Consider the following 18,361-nt stretch of genomic DNA (forward strand, 5'->3'; position numbering starts at 1 on the left):
TGGCAACGCAACTTTCCATTAGTGAAATGCGGTTAGCCTCGCGGCCGGGTTTAACGTGTTATTAATTGGCCCTGGCAGAATTGTGAATCGCATTATCGGCGCGGTTCTAACGCTCGGTTTTCGGCGCGTCACGGATCATAATTAGCATTGTTTATCGAGTGCTTGATTATGGCGCGAGGTGACTCAACGACTGAATCACGCGGCTTTGAACTTGGCAACAGACGGAATTTGCATAGAGCCAAGTAATTATGTCCCGCAAACGCGCCCGTCGATGTAAACATCGCGGCGAACGCGAGATTAAGTGGATCCGACCGAGCAATCTTGACGGAAGACACCTGTCCTTTCTTTGTCCTTTACCGGACCCCTTTGTTTTCGAGCTTGTCCTCGCGTGACCTTCTTTCCGGAGGCTTCTATTTTTTGGGATCCAAATATCGAATTGTTAGTAAATAAATACGACCTTGGGAGCCGCAGAGACACGACTCATCGGTGGTCAGGGATTCATTTTGCTAAATAAAATATTCTTTAATTATTGGTCTTATTCGAATTTTCGCAATTTTTTATTCCAGTTGTTTACTTTCGTCACGAATTTATAAAATAATTTTTATCACTAAGATTTTATTTCGACGCCATTCATACTGAAAAATAGAAAGGGGTGGTTCTCTTTTTCTTCAACTTGCATTTCTTAAAATTAACTTGGGAGCTCATAGAAATTAACTGGGGAAAATCATAAAAATTCGCATCCTATTCATGAAATAATCGACTAAGGTAAAAAATCCCCGGGTGATTTGTAGGTGCTCGGTTCCCAGCCCCAGTTGACGCCACATATTCGAACTTTCCAATTCTTGCCGAACTAAACGAATTACTTCGATTTCACGGCGGTTTCGAGGTTGGCACTCCGCAGCGTTAAAGAGTCGGTGGCTATATAGCCAGAGACGATCTCTATACGAAATGAGTAGCTCATTAAGCGGGCGGAGTTCGGACAGCCGACGGTTGAAAGTTTCCGCAAGACCGTCTTCGCTTCTCGACCGGGTCCTACCGCTCCTCCTTCAGCCATCGGCTGCGCTCCAATGAACTATGACCCTGAGTTATTAGCCATAGTCTCCGACAATACGGCGAATCGTATTCAAAGGGAATCCTATTAATCCCGCCGAGATTATTTCGCCGGCACGAAAACTTATTCTCCGTTTTTCCTCGGCGCGGTCCTCGGCTGCTTTCGGGATTTTTCGGTGGCGCGACCGATGTCTGTTCCACCATTGAGTTACAAGGGGTGTGAAATAGGGATGTAAAGTGTATAAGTTAAATACTTTAGTGTAAAATAAATGAAATATTGCCATTGTTATAAAATAGTATAGGTTATAAGTATAGCAATTGTACGCGTTGAATTGCATTAATAATCCAAGAAAAATGTTAGTATTCCAGTTATAAAGGTAATATTATTCCCTTAAACGCTACTTCCTGTATTTTATTAATTTTTACACGAAAGGTAGTTCTAAAAGGTTCTTTCAATTATTAATGTCCATCGACAACGTCGAAGCTCGAATCAACCCTTAATAACGTCGACTTTGCCGGGCGACACCCCAATTTCCACGGAACTTACACGTAATATAGAACTCGATAAAATATTCAACGCGTATTTTTTTCCAGCGACCTTCATTCATATTCACCAGCTGAAAATAGCCCTCAAAGTTCGGGCTATGAATAATATACTCTTCAAACAACTAAATCTTTTAATAATAATCTGTTTACGTAGGCAAATTCGGCGCGGACAATGCACGCGAGTTTCGCAGTTGCCGTTTTTTCTTCTTTTTTCTTTTTTTTTTGTTAAAAATTAATAGGGATTTACGAGCGAAGCGGGCCGGAATATACTTTCCGCGACACCAATTTTGCAGGAGTATTTTCATCCTTTCGGATATGAATAATAATCGCCGGGAAAATCCGTGTCGCGTCGTCGCTTGATAAACACGCCCGATAGCGTATGCGAGCGTGTATCGTGCAGCCTAATGAGAAAGGTGCGAAGCCCACGGAATTCGGATCGCAGTTAAAAATAACGGGACGAAGGTGGAAACGTCAGGTGACACGAAAATTCGTAGCTTCAGCTTTTCATAGAAACAATTTATTTTCGTATATAAAGAAAATCGAGTGAATTCTGTATCAATTTTACAATTCTTATTCACAGCATTCTATATTTAAAGAGTTCCTAATTTTTCTGTGCCTACATCGTCGTTCATATGTTACAGAAAATTCCGTATCACATGATAAAATAATTGAGAACCAGAAAATTAGTCAAATAAAATAAGTGATCGAAATAAAAATTTCAAATATCTGAAATAATCAACGAAAGACAATTGCTTACATAAAGCAATCTTTCCTGCTTTATATAACAAATACCATCGCCTCCAACTCGCCTAAAATTTAATCATTCAATCGATTAAATACTTAAAAACCGTCCACGCCGTAATAGACGATAAACAACCCCTAAACGACAGCGCGTTAGCAAAACGCGCGCAACCCCCCCGAAAAGCCGGGCAAAGCGTACCGCCGGGCGAGTGGTCTGAAAAAAAAAGAAAAACGCTGTCGAAGTTCGCGGAGGCAAAGTTGCTCGGAAAGGTAACAGTTCCATTTCAATAATGGTAAAAGTTTATATTGCGCCAGCAGTTAGGAATACCGCACGATTCAGAGTCCCGCGTACCACCACCACCCCCCCCCCCCCCCCCCCCCCCCCCTGCCCCCCCTCGTTCCCCGGCCGAGTTTTCGTCGGGTCGACACACCGCGGTGAGAAATGCTCGATAACGAATGTCGCGTTGATTTAATATTCTTTTGATACTTTTTTGTTCGCAGAACGACAGCACGTCGGAAACCATAAGTTACCTGGCTTTTACCGCGACGGAGTACGACAACGGCAGAACGTTCAAGTGTTACGCGGAGAACTCGGTCACACGCTACGAGAACCTGGAGCCAATGAAGGAGTCGACGACGATTGAAGTTTTATGTAAGTGAGACGTTACTTTCCCCCCTTAATGCCTCTGTTTCGGGGAACGTGAGCCGCACGCGATTTCCATTATTCCGGCGAACTCGAAAAGAATCGCTGCGTTTCGTTGCGCCCGCGATCGTTGGTCACCGTGTCGATCGAACAGAGAACTGCGGGAGTTTTAACCCTTTATAGTCGAAGATTTAAAAGTAGGCTAAACTTAATCTAAACTTAAATAATATATCTTTTATTTTATCGTAAAATAATGTCCGAGCATATTTCATCGAAGAATTATCTGCCCTCGAAAACGTTTATTTTCTCGCTGAAATTTGTACCATCTATCGCCCATCGTAACACTACAAATTTAAATAATAAACCCGTCGAACATTCGTCGACTGTATTAGTTCATAAATAATTAAAAAGTCGAACTTCCATCGACTACATTATTCGCGGGCACCGCGCGCGCGAACGGGAGCCTCTCGTTCGCGTTCACCGTCCGCCCAGTCGTCGTCTTTCTCGAAGCATGATCGAACCGGGGGTAAATTGACAGGGTGCAATTTGTTCCGGTTAATTGAAACTATGATTACGCGCTTTAACCGTGGGCGAGGAGGCAAATTGAAAAGAGCGCGATAAAAAGCCGGGGGGGAATATACGCGCGCGAGCGAGCGACGAGCGGGTTCCCTCGGCGTGTAACTTAATTTCGGGCCTGGTATATCGGATGTTGATCAAACGTCGCGGGAAGAGAAAGAAAAAAAAGAAGAAAAGAAAGGAATGGGAGAAAAATTAGGGCGAGGAATGCCGGTACCTTGATGCAGTTTTATTCGGCGTTCGGATCGCCGGCGCTAAATTAGAAGCGATTCTTTACGACTTTTTTTGCGAGCGGCCGCCGCCGCCCGTTTCTCTCTCTCCCCCACTCCCCCACGGGGGGAAAATTTCCGTTTAACCGTGGCTTTTAGTTTCTCGTATTTCCGCGCAGACAATTGCACGGGGAATCATTTGTCTAAGCAAGTATATCCGGGCCGGCATGAAGCGAGAATTTTATCGGGGGGCACCGTTCGCGCCGAACGAAAATGCTTAATCACGGCGAAATTGATGTCGCCCCGTTTCGGCATTCGAACGAAATTTATCGGCGAATTGTTAACGACCGATTTTCGGCGAAGACGACGACCAAATGTTTCGCGAGCGTCGTCCGCTCCGTTAATCATTCGTTATCGCGCGCGCGCGTCATTCTAATTGGTGCCGCGTCGCCGTTAAAAGACTGGGAACCGCTCGACGGAATTTATAGTCCCGTCGCTTAATCGACGATTATGCGCGTTCGATTAACGCGCGAAGACGAACGCACGTTTTCGAGTTTTGTGTCAGCCGACCGCGCGAGAAAACGTGTCTCAGATTTGCGGTATGGTGTTGCAGATGCGAGCATCGATGTGTCTTCCATCGTTTCGCGGTAGTTGTAACAATCGTTAGCGAACAGGCAAACAATAACAGGCTAACAGGAACCCACGTTTATTAGGAAACGCGGAATGTTAATGATACGAGCGCAGAAAATCGAATTAGAATTACGAGATTTTAATGCTTGGCAATGTTGCTGCTGTTCCCACGTTTTATTGAACCGTTTTGTAAAAGTGAAATAGGAGAGATAAAAAGAGCTTTTAGATATTCTTTATAAAAGAGAAATTGGTCGAAAACAATTTCGAGAAATTTTTCGCCAATCATGGCTGACATTAGAAACTCCATAAGTATAGACATAGTATCAAAGCAAATTATATAAATAGCTGTGGTTTAATGGTTATAAATAATGCTTATAGTAAATAATAATTATGGTAATAAATAGTACCAATGATTGCAGTAAACAATAATTATGGTAATAAATAGTATATATATTAATATTAAATAATAGTATATATAATAAATACCAATGATTGCAGTAAACAATAATTATGGTAATAAATAGTAGCAATGATTGCAGTAAACAAAGAGAAAGGGGTAGGTAAAGATTGTAGGCGTGCCGTCGCGGCGTTCGAAATTCGAGTGCTCGAGTGGGCACAGGCAGGCAGGCCTCAGGGACCTTAAATCAGGCGAACGTGTTCGACCCAAAAATCAGAGCCCGGGGATCCTTAACTGCATTTCCATCGGAGGGTGGGGGGTTTGGACATGTCCTCGGGTCCGATATCTCGAGATAGGACGGCGAGAAAGCGCTAAATCCCGATGGACGTTTCCGATAATCCCGTCGCTTATAAGCAACTTCTTGTATCTTTCAATTACGTTTGTAGGAAGGTGGGGTTTCGGTGCCGTAAGAGAGATAGAGAGGCAGGAGGAGCAGAAAGAGAGAGAGAGAGAGTGGAGGAAGATGGGGACGGTAGATCCCGGTGCCGCGATACGAAAAAGAAAGATAGATAGCCGTATATCTCGTTGATGTTTCCAGTTACGTCGCGAAGCGACGGGGAGAAGTTTCGTTTTGTAGCCGGCACGAAAGCTATCTACGGATTGGAAACGAGAAACTCGAAGCTGGCACCGCTCCAACTTCTCTCTCTCTCCCCTCCCCCTTAGACAGGCCACTCTCGCGACTATGTACTTACGGCGGGGGCTTTTTGTTTTATGCGCGCTCGGTATTTTGCGCTCCCTGTGTTTAAACATATCCCGGAACGCGGACGACGAAAACCGGCGCGCGGACGGATCCCGCGACGCGCGCCGCCGCCGACGACGACGACGACGATTTTCAACCGTGCGAAACCGTGTTTTTGTTTTCATGCCGGACACGCCGCATGCGACGACATATTTTCGCGGGGGCGGGGGAATCGCGGCGAACACTTCCGCTTTTTCCGCAGAATTTATTGTCCCTTTCATTCGGTCACTGTTTGACGCCCGCTCTCTTCATGTAGACGCCTCGCGTATACCAACTCGCCTCTTGGAACCTAGAGAATAGATTTCGCCCGGCGATTTCATTGAATTCTCCGCGCATTCTACACGTTTTTAAACAGTTATCAGCCCTGTCACTCCTCGATTTTTCCAATTATTATTAGAGCTTTCTAATTACTTCTACAAGCTTCCTAATTATTTATTTTTCATTTCTTTTTTCATTTTTCGATTATCGGAAGTTCAACATCATCGACTTTATTATAATACAATTAAAGTATTGATACAAATGCCTATTATGGAATACAAATTGTATATGTAGAATATACCATGTACATTATAATTAGCAATATCATTATATTAATGTATAATATTCATTTAAAATTAACATAGTTCTTTCTCGTTCACAGATCCGCCGACAGTGAGAATGAGACCGCAGAACATCACTGTAAACGAAACCGAAGATATTCTCATATTTTGCGATTACGAAGCGAACCCGGCAACGTTAACAAACGTAACATGGTAAGCTTACGCGTGGCTTGCAAAATATATGAAATTAGTATGCGGAGGCACTCTGCTCGTGTTACTGCATTGTAACCTGAGTAGATGCAAGTCAAGACAGCAGACACGTTAAAATACATAATATACTTAATATTATATATTATTAAATAAGGGAGAAGTAAAAGCCACTATTACACAAATATCTTCGACTATAGACATCGCTATAGGTATCGCTCTGCAATATTTCGTTCCGGCGACGCCGCCATTAGTTCGGTATTATCCCCGATTGATAAGACATTATTACTTCCATTACGAGTCGAGGATAATATCGATTGTCTCGCCGCAACGAAGTCGCTGCTCCGTTGCCTCGAGAGGAAAGAACGAGGATCCGTATTCCTCCGAACTCGCCGTAACAATCGATGGCCGAAAGCGGGGAAACGGAGTCGGCGCTGCGCCGCGGAAAAGTTGAATAAAACGACGAGGATGTTCATCGCGGTATCGTCTCCGGGACACTTTCGTTCTCGGTGCTCTCGTGTATAGTAATTATGTCGTTCCCCGGCACCTTTCCGCAGAGCAGTTACGCCGTTCCGAGACGCGGACCGGGGAAGCGTCAAAGTACAAGCGTTCGCTTTGAATCACGCCTCGCTTTCGCAGAAAACTGCTCGCAGCGGGTTTATTGACGGTACACGGCCGCCTCACCCCACCGGAAGTTTATACCCGCTTTGTCCAACCGCGGCTAACTATGTTATAAAACAAGACGGAAGTAACGAGAAGTTAATCCCCCAGTTGGCGAAGATTGGATTGAACTTGGCCCCGGCGACAATACAGATTCTTTATCGACTTAATGCCGGGTTCTCCGAGCCGCGGGACCGCAAAGTGTTCCTTTCTAAAATTCATTTCTTTATGGCGCGCGGCGCCGACCTCGCCGGAATGCCAACCGCCTCGGTAAGTTCCTGCGATTTCTCATCTTACAAGTAAACCGCGGGAACTTCATTAGTTTTACCTGGATAGGTGCGAGAGCGGAGCCCGAGGTGTAATACGAATTTGATGACAGATTTTTCTCGCTTCTCTCCTCGTTAACCTTTGACTCTTCGACCGTGCCGTTTCATATTTCTAGCAGGCAAACGACCTGCTAATTTATTATATTTATTTGCCTTTTGATGTTTTAATCGAACAGGTGTATTCGAGCGTTAATAATGTCGTGCTCCAAGAATATTTGTCGCAGACGCGCGCTATAAATATTTCCGAACCGAGATGAAAACGTCCGACTGGCGATGCTCTGTCACTTAGTCCATATGCAGCACTGTTTACGAGAAGAATTTTTTTACGAGTCACAAAGTAACGTAATCGTAAACCTGTTTATCGACCGTATACGGATATTGGTATTCAAAAGGTTAACACGACACGTAAAACAGAAATAGGATAACTTTTCTGTACGATAACGTTTCCCGCCGCCGCTGGTCGGAAAATGGTTCTTTCTTTTTTTTTACCAGTGCCCCGCCGAAACCTTTCAAAAAGCTTCTAAAGAACACGTAACTAAACTTTTACGATCTTGAACGTTCGACTCTCGCCGCGCGATTCAGATGTTCGGGATGTACTTTTTTCATTAAAAATAGCTCGAATAATTTTCTGGGATTTCTGTACGAATTTGAATGTAGAAAATAATTGCGAATGAAAAGGTGAAGAAAAAGACGGGAGTCTATTTGTTAATAACTGAAGAAACGACGTGGAAAATCTCGTGGAAAATGCGAGCGAGCATGGACTATCTGTAAATAGGAAAGGATTTTTCCATTTCCGTCCCCGTTTCCGGCGTAAGCTTCTTAGAAACACTTGTATCGAATTAAACCCTCCGCCAGCTGTTAATTAAGAAGTTTCGAATGAAAGTTTACTCGACTCGTAGTCCTTCAGAACGCGAGTCTTTCGAGTTGCTACTATAATTAATGTCGCATAATGGCGCGCGCGGGGGAAGAGTTTTCCCGATTCGATCGCTGAAGGAAAAAGCGTGCTCGATTTCCATCGACATCCGCGCGCTTGTAAAATAAAATGAACGCGTCGACCAATTAAACGGCCAACGACTCGCGAATAAAACACGGCGATATAATTTGCGTGCGATGTAAAATACAATTTTCGCGTCGTTCGACGCGGAAACGTTTCGATCGTGCGCGTTCGCGGAAACGTTTCGCCGCTGTCCGGAATCCGACTCGCACGGATCGCCGCCATTTTGTTCGAGCAAACGCATCGATCCTTGTAAGAGCCGCGAGGCGCTCGAAGCACCGAGACACGCGGGGATTACCGGACGGAATTTTTTCCGCGATATCGAGGAACATTCCCCGCAGAATTATTTCGCGCGTCCTGCGCGCGCGGCAAATAAATGAAAAACGTCCTGCACGTATCCCGGCGGCTCCCGTTCCCCGTGGTCCTCTATCTCCCGACGATTTGCTCGGAGAAAACGTTGCGCTCACCGGAGCCGATCGATTCCCACCGAAAATTTCAACGTCGAAATTTCAACAATTTCGATAAATATTTTCGTAGCTGAAAATCCCACGGATGTTGCACAATCTCGCGTTCGGACTCTCGAGTTCGCGATCGCGAGTTCCTTCGCCCCCCGCTCTTGTTGATTTACCCGGAGAAAATATTTCGTTTCGAATAATAGATCGAACGTTACGGGGAAAATTCAACGTCGACACGGACTCGAACAATTCACCGATAAATATTTTTCTAGTTAGAAATCCCCGAGGATGTTGTCCGAGCATAATCCTCTGTTATCCCGTTTCGACCGGGACTCGCGATCGTAGCTTCGCCTTTTGCCGGAGAATATTTTGTTCGAAATAAATCGACGCCGCGCGACACTCGGTACAGATTTAAACGATCGTCGAGCATTTATCTTAACATTTCCAAGATAATTCCAAGATTATTACAAATTTTCTAAGATATCTTATTCCACTCGAAACTCGCGAAATTAAATCGTACGTTGAAATTAGCGCGTGGTAATCGATGTTGATTGTAAAATTATAGGCAAGCTATGCGAGCCATTAAAAACTCCTGTGCTAAATTTTTCGACGCGTTTAAGTATCCGGCAGCCAGGTGTCGTCGTTTTGCGCCTCTCGCGGGCGGACACCCCCGCGCCATAAAATGATAGCGGCAGTACTTTGCGCCCGTGATCCTTGAATGGTTCCCGGATTTAAAGCATCCGCGTACATCCCGTGTAGCGGCACTCGAAATGTCAAAATAAAAAGGCGCGAATCTATCGGGATGATTTATTATGTTTTTTGTAGCGTGCTCTAAAAACCATATTTCACACTGATGCATGCAAACGCGGCGGCGTCCGCCGCCGTGCAAGGATTCGATCGTCGACGTCAGCTTTGCCGGCGCCGCCGCCGCCGCGAGTTTTGTTGAAAAACCTGCAACATACGTCTGGATAAAAGTAGACGTTACGCTTAAAAGCACAATGCTCGACGAAGACTGCGGACGCTCGCGTAAATTCGCACGCTTTTTACGGTTCGATTGTCACTCGGAGAATCTCGGGACGCTCGTAAATTCTCGTTCGAGGAAAAATCAATTTGAAGAATTCAATTTTGCTCGATGATCACTATAAGAGAGACTGGAACACTCATTTTTACAGTAGTCTGCTATCTAAACGTTTTATTATTTAATTATTGTATAGGTTGGATACATTATCGTCTAGCAGAGAACTTGAATGGTATTCTTAGATAATAAATAATTCTTAAATCATTTTTATAATCACTAGATTGTTGAAATAAACCTTCGGGTAAGAAAGTACCTCTTCTATAGCCATTTCACCTAAATTAACAACGTTGATTACAGGTCATATCACAGTATATTATTTTTTAATGTATTACATTATATTCAGTCAACTAAGAATTCTATCAGAGCGCGTGAAAAATGTCTACGTCGTCAAATTTAACTAACATTTGTACAGATAAGTCGAGACGTTATTAATTTTTGCCAGCGCGAATAACTTCGAAATTGAAACAACCGAAAGATACGATAAATGTGAGATTTCTGTTAATTAAAAAGGGATTGTTGTTTGCACAGTATTCGAACAATTACGGCACCGTGCGTTCGCTTTATTCCGCAGGTTACGAGACGACAAGAAGATTATACTAACCGAGGATCATTACGAAGGCGGCATCACGGAGCAAACGGCGCTTACCGTGAAAAATGCGTCGGCCAGTGATATGGGGACCTACAAGTGCATTTTAGACAATAAAGTGGGCACGTCGGTCTCGGACGACGTCGTTGAAGTCAACGTCTTATGTAAGTATGGAAACCAGCCACAACCCATTTTCTACGGTCTTTTAAATCACAGCGTTCGCTAATGATCTGCACAACAAATTTCTCGCGTTACATTTAAGTATATTATAATGTTATAGCTAAAATTTAAATTCCCCTAGGCATTTCCACTATCAAACGTGTATTTTATTATTTTTCCTTACTACTTCTTCTAGTAAAGACTTTTTATAAAATAAATAAAAAATAGTGTACAGTAATTAAATATTGATGGAGAAAATAATAAAGGAACAAAATTGTCAATTAAAAAGATGTCAGCACTTTGAGATCGAAATATCAATTATTATTATTTCTCTTCTTATAAATAAGGAATACTTTTTATAGAGAAAAAAATATGTACAAGTCGAACGAAATCTTCTGCAATTATTTTTTGTAACGCCTACGATAACAATCTTATTATTATCACTATTATTACAACTGCAAAGATCATTAGCGGCCACGTGAATGGTAATTAGCTGCGCACACCGATCCGTGCTCCGGATTACAATTAAAATGTATATATTGGCAGGACCGAAAAAGATATTATTAGAAAGCACGGTAATGCAATAATCCGTAATCAGTTAAACAGTGAAATACCAAAACTGCGTGGCGGAGTATCGGGGTAGGGGAGGGGAGGGGAGCGGTGCTCATTAATAAGTAAAATACACAGGCACACCGGGGCATAGTCGTAATTAACTCTGTACTCGTTCAATATTAATGCAACGCTTAATTAAAACCGGTATCAAGCCTACATGGTAAAGCTATATATTTGTTCAATTAGCTTTGTATGGGAGCCGTTTGATCTTATTTTAATCGGCCTGTAGAATCACGTGGCCCCCCACCCCCCCCCCCCGACACGCGCAAGTGTTAATTAGCAATAATTCCGGCTAAGTCGATGAACCCGGCCGACAATGGTCGGATGAATCCCCTCCCCCCCTCTCCGCCCTCTGGTAAACGGTGCGGCGATTCGCGATCGACAGGTCGGAAAACAGCTTACGAAAAAAAAGAACACCCGGACGGATTATGTTTGTTAATGAAAAAAGGGGCAAACGGCGCGCGTGTACGGTGACCGGGGATCGGTTTTAAAGCGGCGACCGTGCGACGATTTATGGACACATAAATATCGTTTACCGGACCAAAACGCGACAAATTGCTGTAATGCGAAACGGAACGGAACTATTTCGGCCCCCGCCGGCCGGGGTCTCGCCCGTTCGCGCGAACGTCGATCATAGCTGCTCATGAAAAACATTTTTGCGTGCGACGGACACCGCCGGGGTCTCGTCGCCTCTGCGCCGAATTAATCATTTAGGAATAACGGGATCGGCGACCGACCGCGCCACTGATTTTCAATTTTTAACAGCGAATCGAGGAACGAATAAATATTTCTGTTAGATCCTACCATTTTTAATCGTATCAAAATATTCCTCTACATTTATTACATCTACTCGCTTCTCTACGCAAAATATTTTTACGATAAAAGTGTTCAAAAAGACTCTTCACGCTTCGGTTTAATAAACGCGGAGAAAAATGATTTTTCGTAGTATTAACCATTGTTTTTTTTCCCAGCGCTGTATCGTTAAGAGAAGGAGACACTTCATAATTGGTTTGCTCGAGAAACACCTTATTTGTTTGCAAATGAGCCGAGGGAGGCGCCCCGGAGAAAATTGAGCTCGAGCTGGAAAAACATTCGATGCAAATGTACGTCCTGTACATCGAATCGCGACGACGCCCGCGGAGGAAGGAAACGATCGTTATAATAAAAACGGAAGGTTAAACTTGAAATTTCAAAGGGCTTTGCCCAATGACGCGAGGAACGCCAGAGTAGGAGGATGGCGGCGTAAACATTCGATAACAGTCACGGGAGGGAGCTGTTAAAATAATTCAGCATATCTAAACTGTCGGGGCACGGAGTTGCGTCTGACGCTTATTGCTCCACATTTCGGTCAAGCACGAACAAGATAGGAAACTTGTCGGAGGAAGCGGCGGCGACCATAAATCTAAACGGGCCAACAGAAATATTGGGAAAGTTAATGTCAACCGATATCTTCTTCAGCCCTGTATTAGGTTTTTTAGTTTTGGAAAGTTTTGTCCGCTAATGTCGTTTCATTCGCGACGTACACGTTCTCAAAAATGATGCACATAAATCGCCGTCACGCTGGCAACACAAGTTACGATTACATTAAATTATTATAATAATACAATAAATATTAGGTGCATACAAAATTTATTCTTCTCTTTCTTTTTATGAACGGACAGAATTTTCTCGGTAGACATAATATTTCTTCTTGTTGTTCGCGGAACTCGTTTTTGAAGGATCATTTTTAATGGATCGTCGGGCGATTCTATTTCAACCGGCGTTTAGTTACTTCTTTCCCGATTAGTTCGCCGGAAATTGACGTTTACGAATTTAGATTCGATTGATTTTCATCGACGTGTTCGACGCGATATCCGCCGCGTTTCGACGCGTGCAACGGAGACGGAAGAAACGACGCGCGTGTCGGCATCTGACGGCGTCGTTGGTTATCTTGGCCGAGGCGATATTTTCGGGGAAACGAATTATTAAATAATTACGAAATGCAAGCGACGCAATCGACCATCGAGGAAGATTCTACAGAAATCATTTTTTGGAAAAATCCCGTTCGGATGCGGGTCGCAAGCCAAATTCAGTGCTCGACGAATTTCTCTGATAACGAGACTTCAAACGACAACATTTTTATGCTTTTGCGCGACACCGGGGTCCTTCAGATATTCCGTAAAAAATGAAACGCTCGTTGCAAATTCGATAAACGGCTAAATAATTTATATGTCGAACGAACGAGGACCGTAACTCTTCAGAGCGAGGCGAAATGAAGCGCGCGCATAATTGAGGACCACTTGTAAAAAATACTTTCCAAACACTTTAAACAATTATACATATTATTTACAATTATTCTATATAAATTAGATTCGCGAGCAATTCCCAATAACCTTCGATTATTTTTGCAAACGCAGCGGACCGCGAATAATTTCGCTTTTGTCGAAGATAAACGGGCGGAGTTTTTAATATTTTACAGTCGCGGTCTTAATTTATCGCCATAAATTGAGTTCGGTTTCCGCGGTTCGTTATTGTATAAACAATTTCCGGGAAGGTAAACGCCGCGGTCGGCGAGATAAACAGGATCACGGCACAATGAAATTCTAATTGCAATCTTAATAACGCTCGGGAGTGTTGTATTTTGTGGAAACAATCCACGGTGGAGGGGGGAGGGGCGGGTGGGGGGCGAGCCGAGAGAATTCGAACGCCGGGAAAATTAGTTCGCCGGCCGGTCCACTCTTTCTCCGCCGTTGGTTGTTTTTCCGTCTTCTAGTTCCCCGGGTAAACTCCGCGGACGGTCTTCGGATTCTTTTGTTTTGAACTTGCTGAAATCTTGATTACCTTGCGGATAAAAAATGTTCCGGCCAATCTGCTGATTGGATTCTCCGCGGGAGTTTTCTTTCAGGTGCTTCGGAGGCCGCTCACTCTTTCTTTCCACGCCCATCTCTCTCTCTATGTCTCTCTCGCTCTCTATCTTTTACAAGCACGTGACTCTCTCTTTTACAAGCACTTGTCTCTCTCTTTTATTTGAACAACAATTTCAACCCTTTGCACTCGAACGGTGACTCTCAGGCGCCACTAATATCGTTCTTTCACCCTTTAAAATCATTTTTATAGCAACAATGTTCAATTTTAGAAAAATTGTTAAATATGGCACAGTTAGTTTGAATAACAAGAATTAATTTGGTATATATAAAATACACCCCGGCGCTCAAAATAAAAATACTATAAGACAGAGAAATTATTTTAGATTTAGAGCCAAAATGGCTTCGAGCGCAAAGGGTTAATACAAGTACCCGTCTCTCTCTCTCTCTCTCTCTCTCTCTCTCTCTCTCTCTCTCTCTCTTTCGCAAGCATGTGCCTCGCTGTTCGACGCGGCATAAACGGGACTGTTACTTCGCGCGTCCCGCAGCCGGCCGCGTATGGTTTACTTTGAATAGTTTCGCCGCGGACATAAATCTTTATGGTTCGGCCGGTCTCGTAAAAAATGCATGAGCCACGGGACTTTTAAAGCGGCACCGGTCGTCGACGTTCGCGGGGGAACGTAGAGGACCGGGAAATATTCGTTCTCTTAAATTGATTAGATCCATTTTAATGAGACGCCGCCGGAGAAAAGGAGAGTGGCCGATTATGTGGTCGCCGGGATAATTGATCGTTCCAGAGTTATAGACCCGTGCGCGCTCGCGGGGCACCGTACACTTCCTAAAATCGAACGTTTACATTTGACAAGAATTACTTCCACTTTGCCGTAATATATTCGTCCTTCTTTTTCTGGGATCGATAGCGAAACCGCGACGATTGAGCCGCGCATATTTTACGCACTGGTGAAAACAGTGGATTTATTAAATAGAAATTAAGTGTGAAGATATTAGAGACGTCTCAGAAAATTGCTGTCGCCTCTTCGTTTTATTAAGGTACTTAGAAGAGGGAATACTGTTTTATTTAATCCCCATTTTTGACGTATTTGTTTCGCATTAAATTATTAGTGAAACAATGCTGCGTGTTTCCATTATTTCAACACGAATTTCTCAATTATTTAAGTAAACGCACTTTGTGAAAGAATGAACTGAGAAATTAGAACAAGATTCAACATTTTAATTCGGAAAATATAATAAAAATGATTTCCTCGTATCAGGGAATAACAGGAGTTGTTGTAATAGTAATAAAGGTATTTCTGATCGAAAGTTGCCGTTTAAAGTAATGAAAAGTCTCAGGCGAGATACGAGCCGCGGAACGACGCGGATAATGTGTAATTCGTCGCGTAATAGCGTCTCGGGGGCAGGGTCCGTCGGAAACTCATCAAGTACAAGTTATTTTATGGCGTGCTTCTCCATCTGATTGCAGATAAACCAGTGGTCGAAGTGATAATGGACCCAGATACGCCGGTGAACGAGGCGGACCGTTTGAACGTCTCTTTGACCTGCGAAGTTGTTTCTGGGAATCCGGCAAGTCTGACGGCCGTCCGTTGGTACTTGAACGGGGACCTGCTGAAAGAACTTCCGGATTGCACGAGGAATAGCACCGCGACCACCACAACCACCGAGGATCTCTGCGATATTGATCCGAGCAAGCTGCTGCTGCAAGCAGTGGATCGCGAGTTTCACGGGAACTGCTCTTGCGAAGGCAGAAACGACGCCGGCTGGGGACCACTTTCACCGAGTGCGCCTGTCATAGTCTATTGTAAGCTCTTTTAATTTTTAATCCTTTGATCCAATCTCTCTTTCTATTTTTGCGCTTTGCCTCGACGGGCGACTTCGCAGCCCGTTGCTCTAAATTATTTTGTCCCCGCTAAAATTCGACGATCGAAACTCGCTTTCCCTCTTTCTCCGCCCTAATTGCAGCTTCTCGAATCGTTCTAACCAGAAATTCGCAGCTTTTTAGCATAACATAATGCCAGTTCCAATCCAAAGCATTTGAATTACTATATTCAATAATCACAGCTAAAATAAAACAGCCTTTCGAATTTTCAGTGAATGAAATTTAAATTTATGAAATTTTAATTTTCCTAATTTAGTATCATTTTCTAAGAAGACACCCCGTATACAGAGCTCGTCAATCCAATATTAAATGTTTCTGTTTCCAGCAACGTCGCTTATTCAATTATCTAAAATACCATCCGCGAATGTTTTATGCATGAAACAATCAGCTTGTTATCCTACCATAGTGATACGTATGCGAACAGTGTGTGGGAAGGAAGATGTGTCGCAAACGCGAACGATGATACCGAAGAGGCAACGAAGATATAATAGGCGATCTTCGTTCTCATACAATCGTTACCGATAATGGAATACACGTGAAACGTTTAATAAATGTCTGTTAGCAGGTTCACGGTCCCGTGAGGGACTAACAGGAAGAATATTTAGCCACATAAGCCATTTCCAAACTTCTCAGAAGTTTCCTATATAATATAGCTTACACGTATATAATTTTCCAAACAATTTTCCTAAGGGAATTTTATTGTTGCTGTGCGAGTTTACTCCTCGTATGTGGAATAATAGTAATAAATAAATTCTTTAAAATTTACAAAACGGTCGCAAACAGAAAGCACTACCTTTATTAATAACAATATAGAGAGCTATTAATAATTGATGACAAAAGCGTGTAATTTCAAAGATAAGAAAGAGTAAAAGGATTGAAAGAGTATCGATGCATTAGCTTCCAAGCTACTGTAATTATTAAAATTTTCGAGTCTCTATTTTCTGTAAAAATTCACGTTTTATCGATAACTATACGAGTTACTATCACGCTCGTGGTTTTCTCGAGTCCTGCACCCGTAGGATTAAGCTCGCACAGGTCCGGGACAGTGGACGCGCTAAAACGAGTTTGAAACGGTCTCGTAGCTCTCGCGAGAGGCGCGCGTGTGTGTGTGTATCGTAACAAACGTGTGACGACTCTTTGGTATGATTGCAAACGACAGACAAGCCTGGGCCAGCCTCGATCTCGTACGAACCTCAGCGGGTAATAAAGAAGGAGTCGTTGAACATCACCTGCTCCGTCCAGGACCCGGGACTACCAAAGGTAGTTGGCTTTAAATGGTTTCGAGGCCTTCACAGACTTCCGGATGCAAATAATGCTACCCTTACCATCGGCACGGTTAATTTGGAAACTGAAGCGAACTTTACTTGTCTCGCTTACAATGAAGCCGGCGACGGGGAACCGGCCACCACGTTTATCGACGTGTCTGGTGAGTTGTAAAGTTAGTTGTAAAACTCTCTCTCTCTCTCTCTCACTAATTCCCGTTCCGAATAAATCTGTCGCCCGTCTTGCGCGCGACAGTCGGTCCCGTATGGTAGTCGGAAAATGGCATTGTAATAACCGCGTAAAACTGAAACTCATTTCTGCCCCATTTTCTATCTCTCTCTCTTCCTTTTTCTCTTTTTTTTCTCCTCCGTGATTTATTCGAATCGAAATGGAATATTTTTGTGGGAAACGCCGAGCTCTAAGGCGCGCGCGGCTCGCGGATACCAGTTGTTTGATTAGATTCTATTCTTTCGCTAGACAGGAAATATAGCTCGCAAGGTTTGACAATGGATAGGTACCCTCTTTTCTGATATACCGTTTCGCGAATTTGATTTATTAATATTGCCAGATTATAATTTATATTTTGGAATATTCTCACATAAATCTTAGAATATTCGTTTGCTTTAATTATATTATTTTAACATAATTACTTTGACATAACTTTAACAATTCTCATATAACGAATGATTGCAAAGAGATGCATCGAAACAGAAATACCAGGAATTATTATACTAACCAAACTAAAAAACACTTTTAATACATTGCCCTAGAAAATTTAACGAAACCCTAATTGCTTCCGTGCTGTATCCGAATTAACGATTCGTTTCTCCTGCAAGCTGAAATGTGTAACCCCGTCGCAGTTGTTTGTCGTAATTTCCCGTAACAATATTTCTGTAACATTTTATATTCGTCGCGTTAAACAATGCTACGTCGATTAAATATAAGAGCTGCATCGATTCGAATAATTAAAATCGGAATTAATCTCGTCGAAAAACGGATTCATTAAAAGAATGGAACAAAGTAACGCGTTACCCGTTTAAAAAGAAATTTCATAAATACTTAACTCTTCGAATAACAACTTCTCTTTAACTGTAAACAAGTTCTTAAAAAAGTATTGTAAATCGCTTTCACGGTAAAAAGATTTGGGTGTTGAA

At 43.1% G+C, this 18,361-nt stretch overlaps 1 protein-coding gene across 1 annotated transcript in view; it reads left to right on the plus strand.

Annotated features, from left to right (window-relative positions):
• Positions 1-18,361, plus strand: part of Nrm (neuromusculin) — a 411,707-nt gene that overhangs the window by 339,040 nt on the left and 54,306 nt on the right. The window contains exons 7-11 of the mRNA XM_078190748.1: positions 2,839-2,989; positions 6,232-6,343; positions 10,422-10,600; positions 15,531-15,866; positions 17,104-17,370. Of these exons, the coding sequence (XP_078046874.1) occupies positions 2,839-2,989; positions 6,232-6,343; positions 10,422-10,600; positions 15,531-15,866; positions 17,104-17,370 (1,045 nt within the window). The remainder of the gene's footprint in view (positions 1-2,838; positions 2,990-6,231; positions 6,344-10,421; positions 10,601-15,530; positions 15,867-17,103; positions 17,371-18,361) is intronic.

The sequence above is a fragment of the Augochlora pura genome, chromosome 9 (genome assembly GCF_028453695.1).
Source record: "Augochlora pura isolate Apur16 chromosome 9, APUR_v2.2.1, whole genome shotgun sequence".
Classification (NCBI taxonomy): domain Eukaryota; kingdom Metazoa; phylum Arthropoda; class Insecta; order Hymenoptera; family Halictidae; genus Augochlora; species Augochlora pura.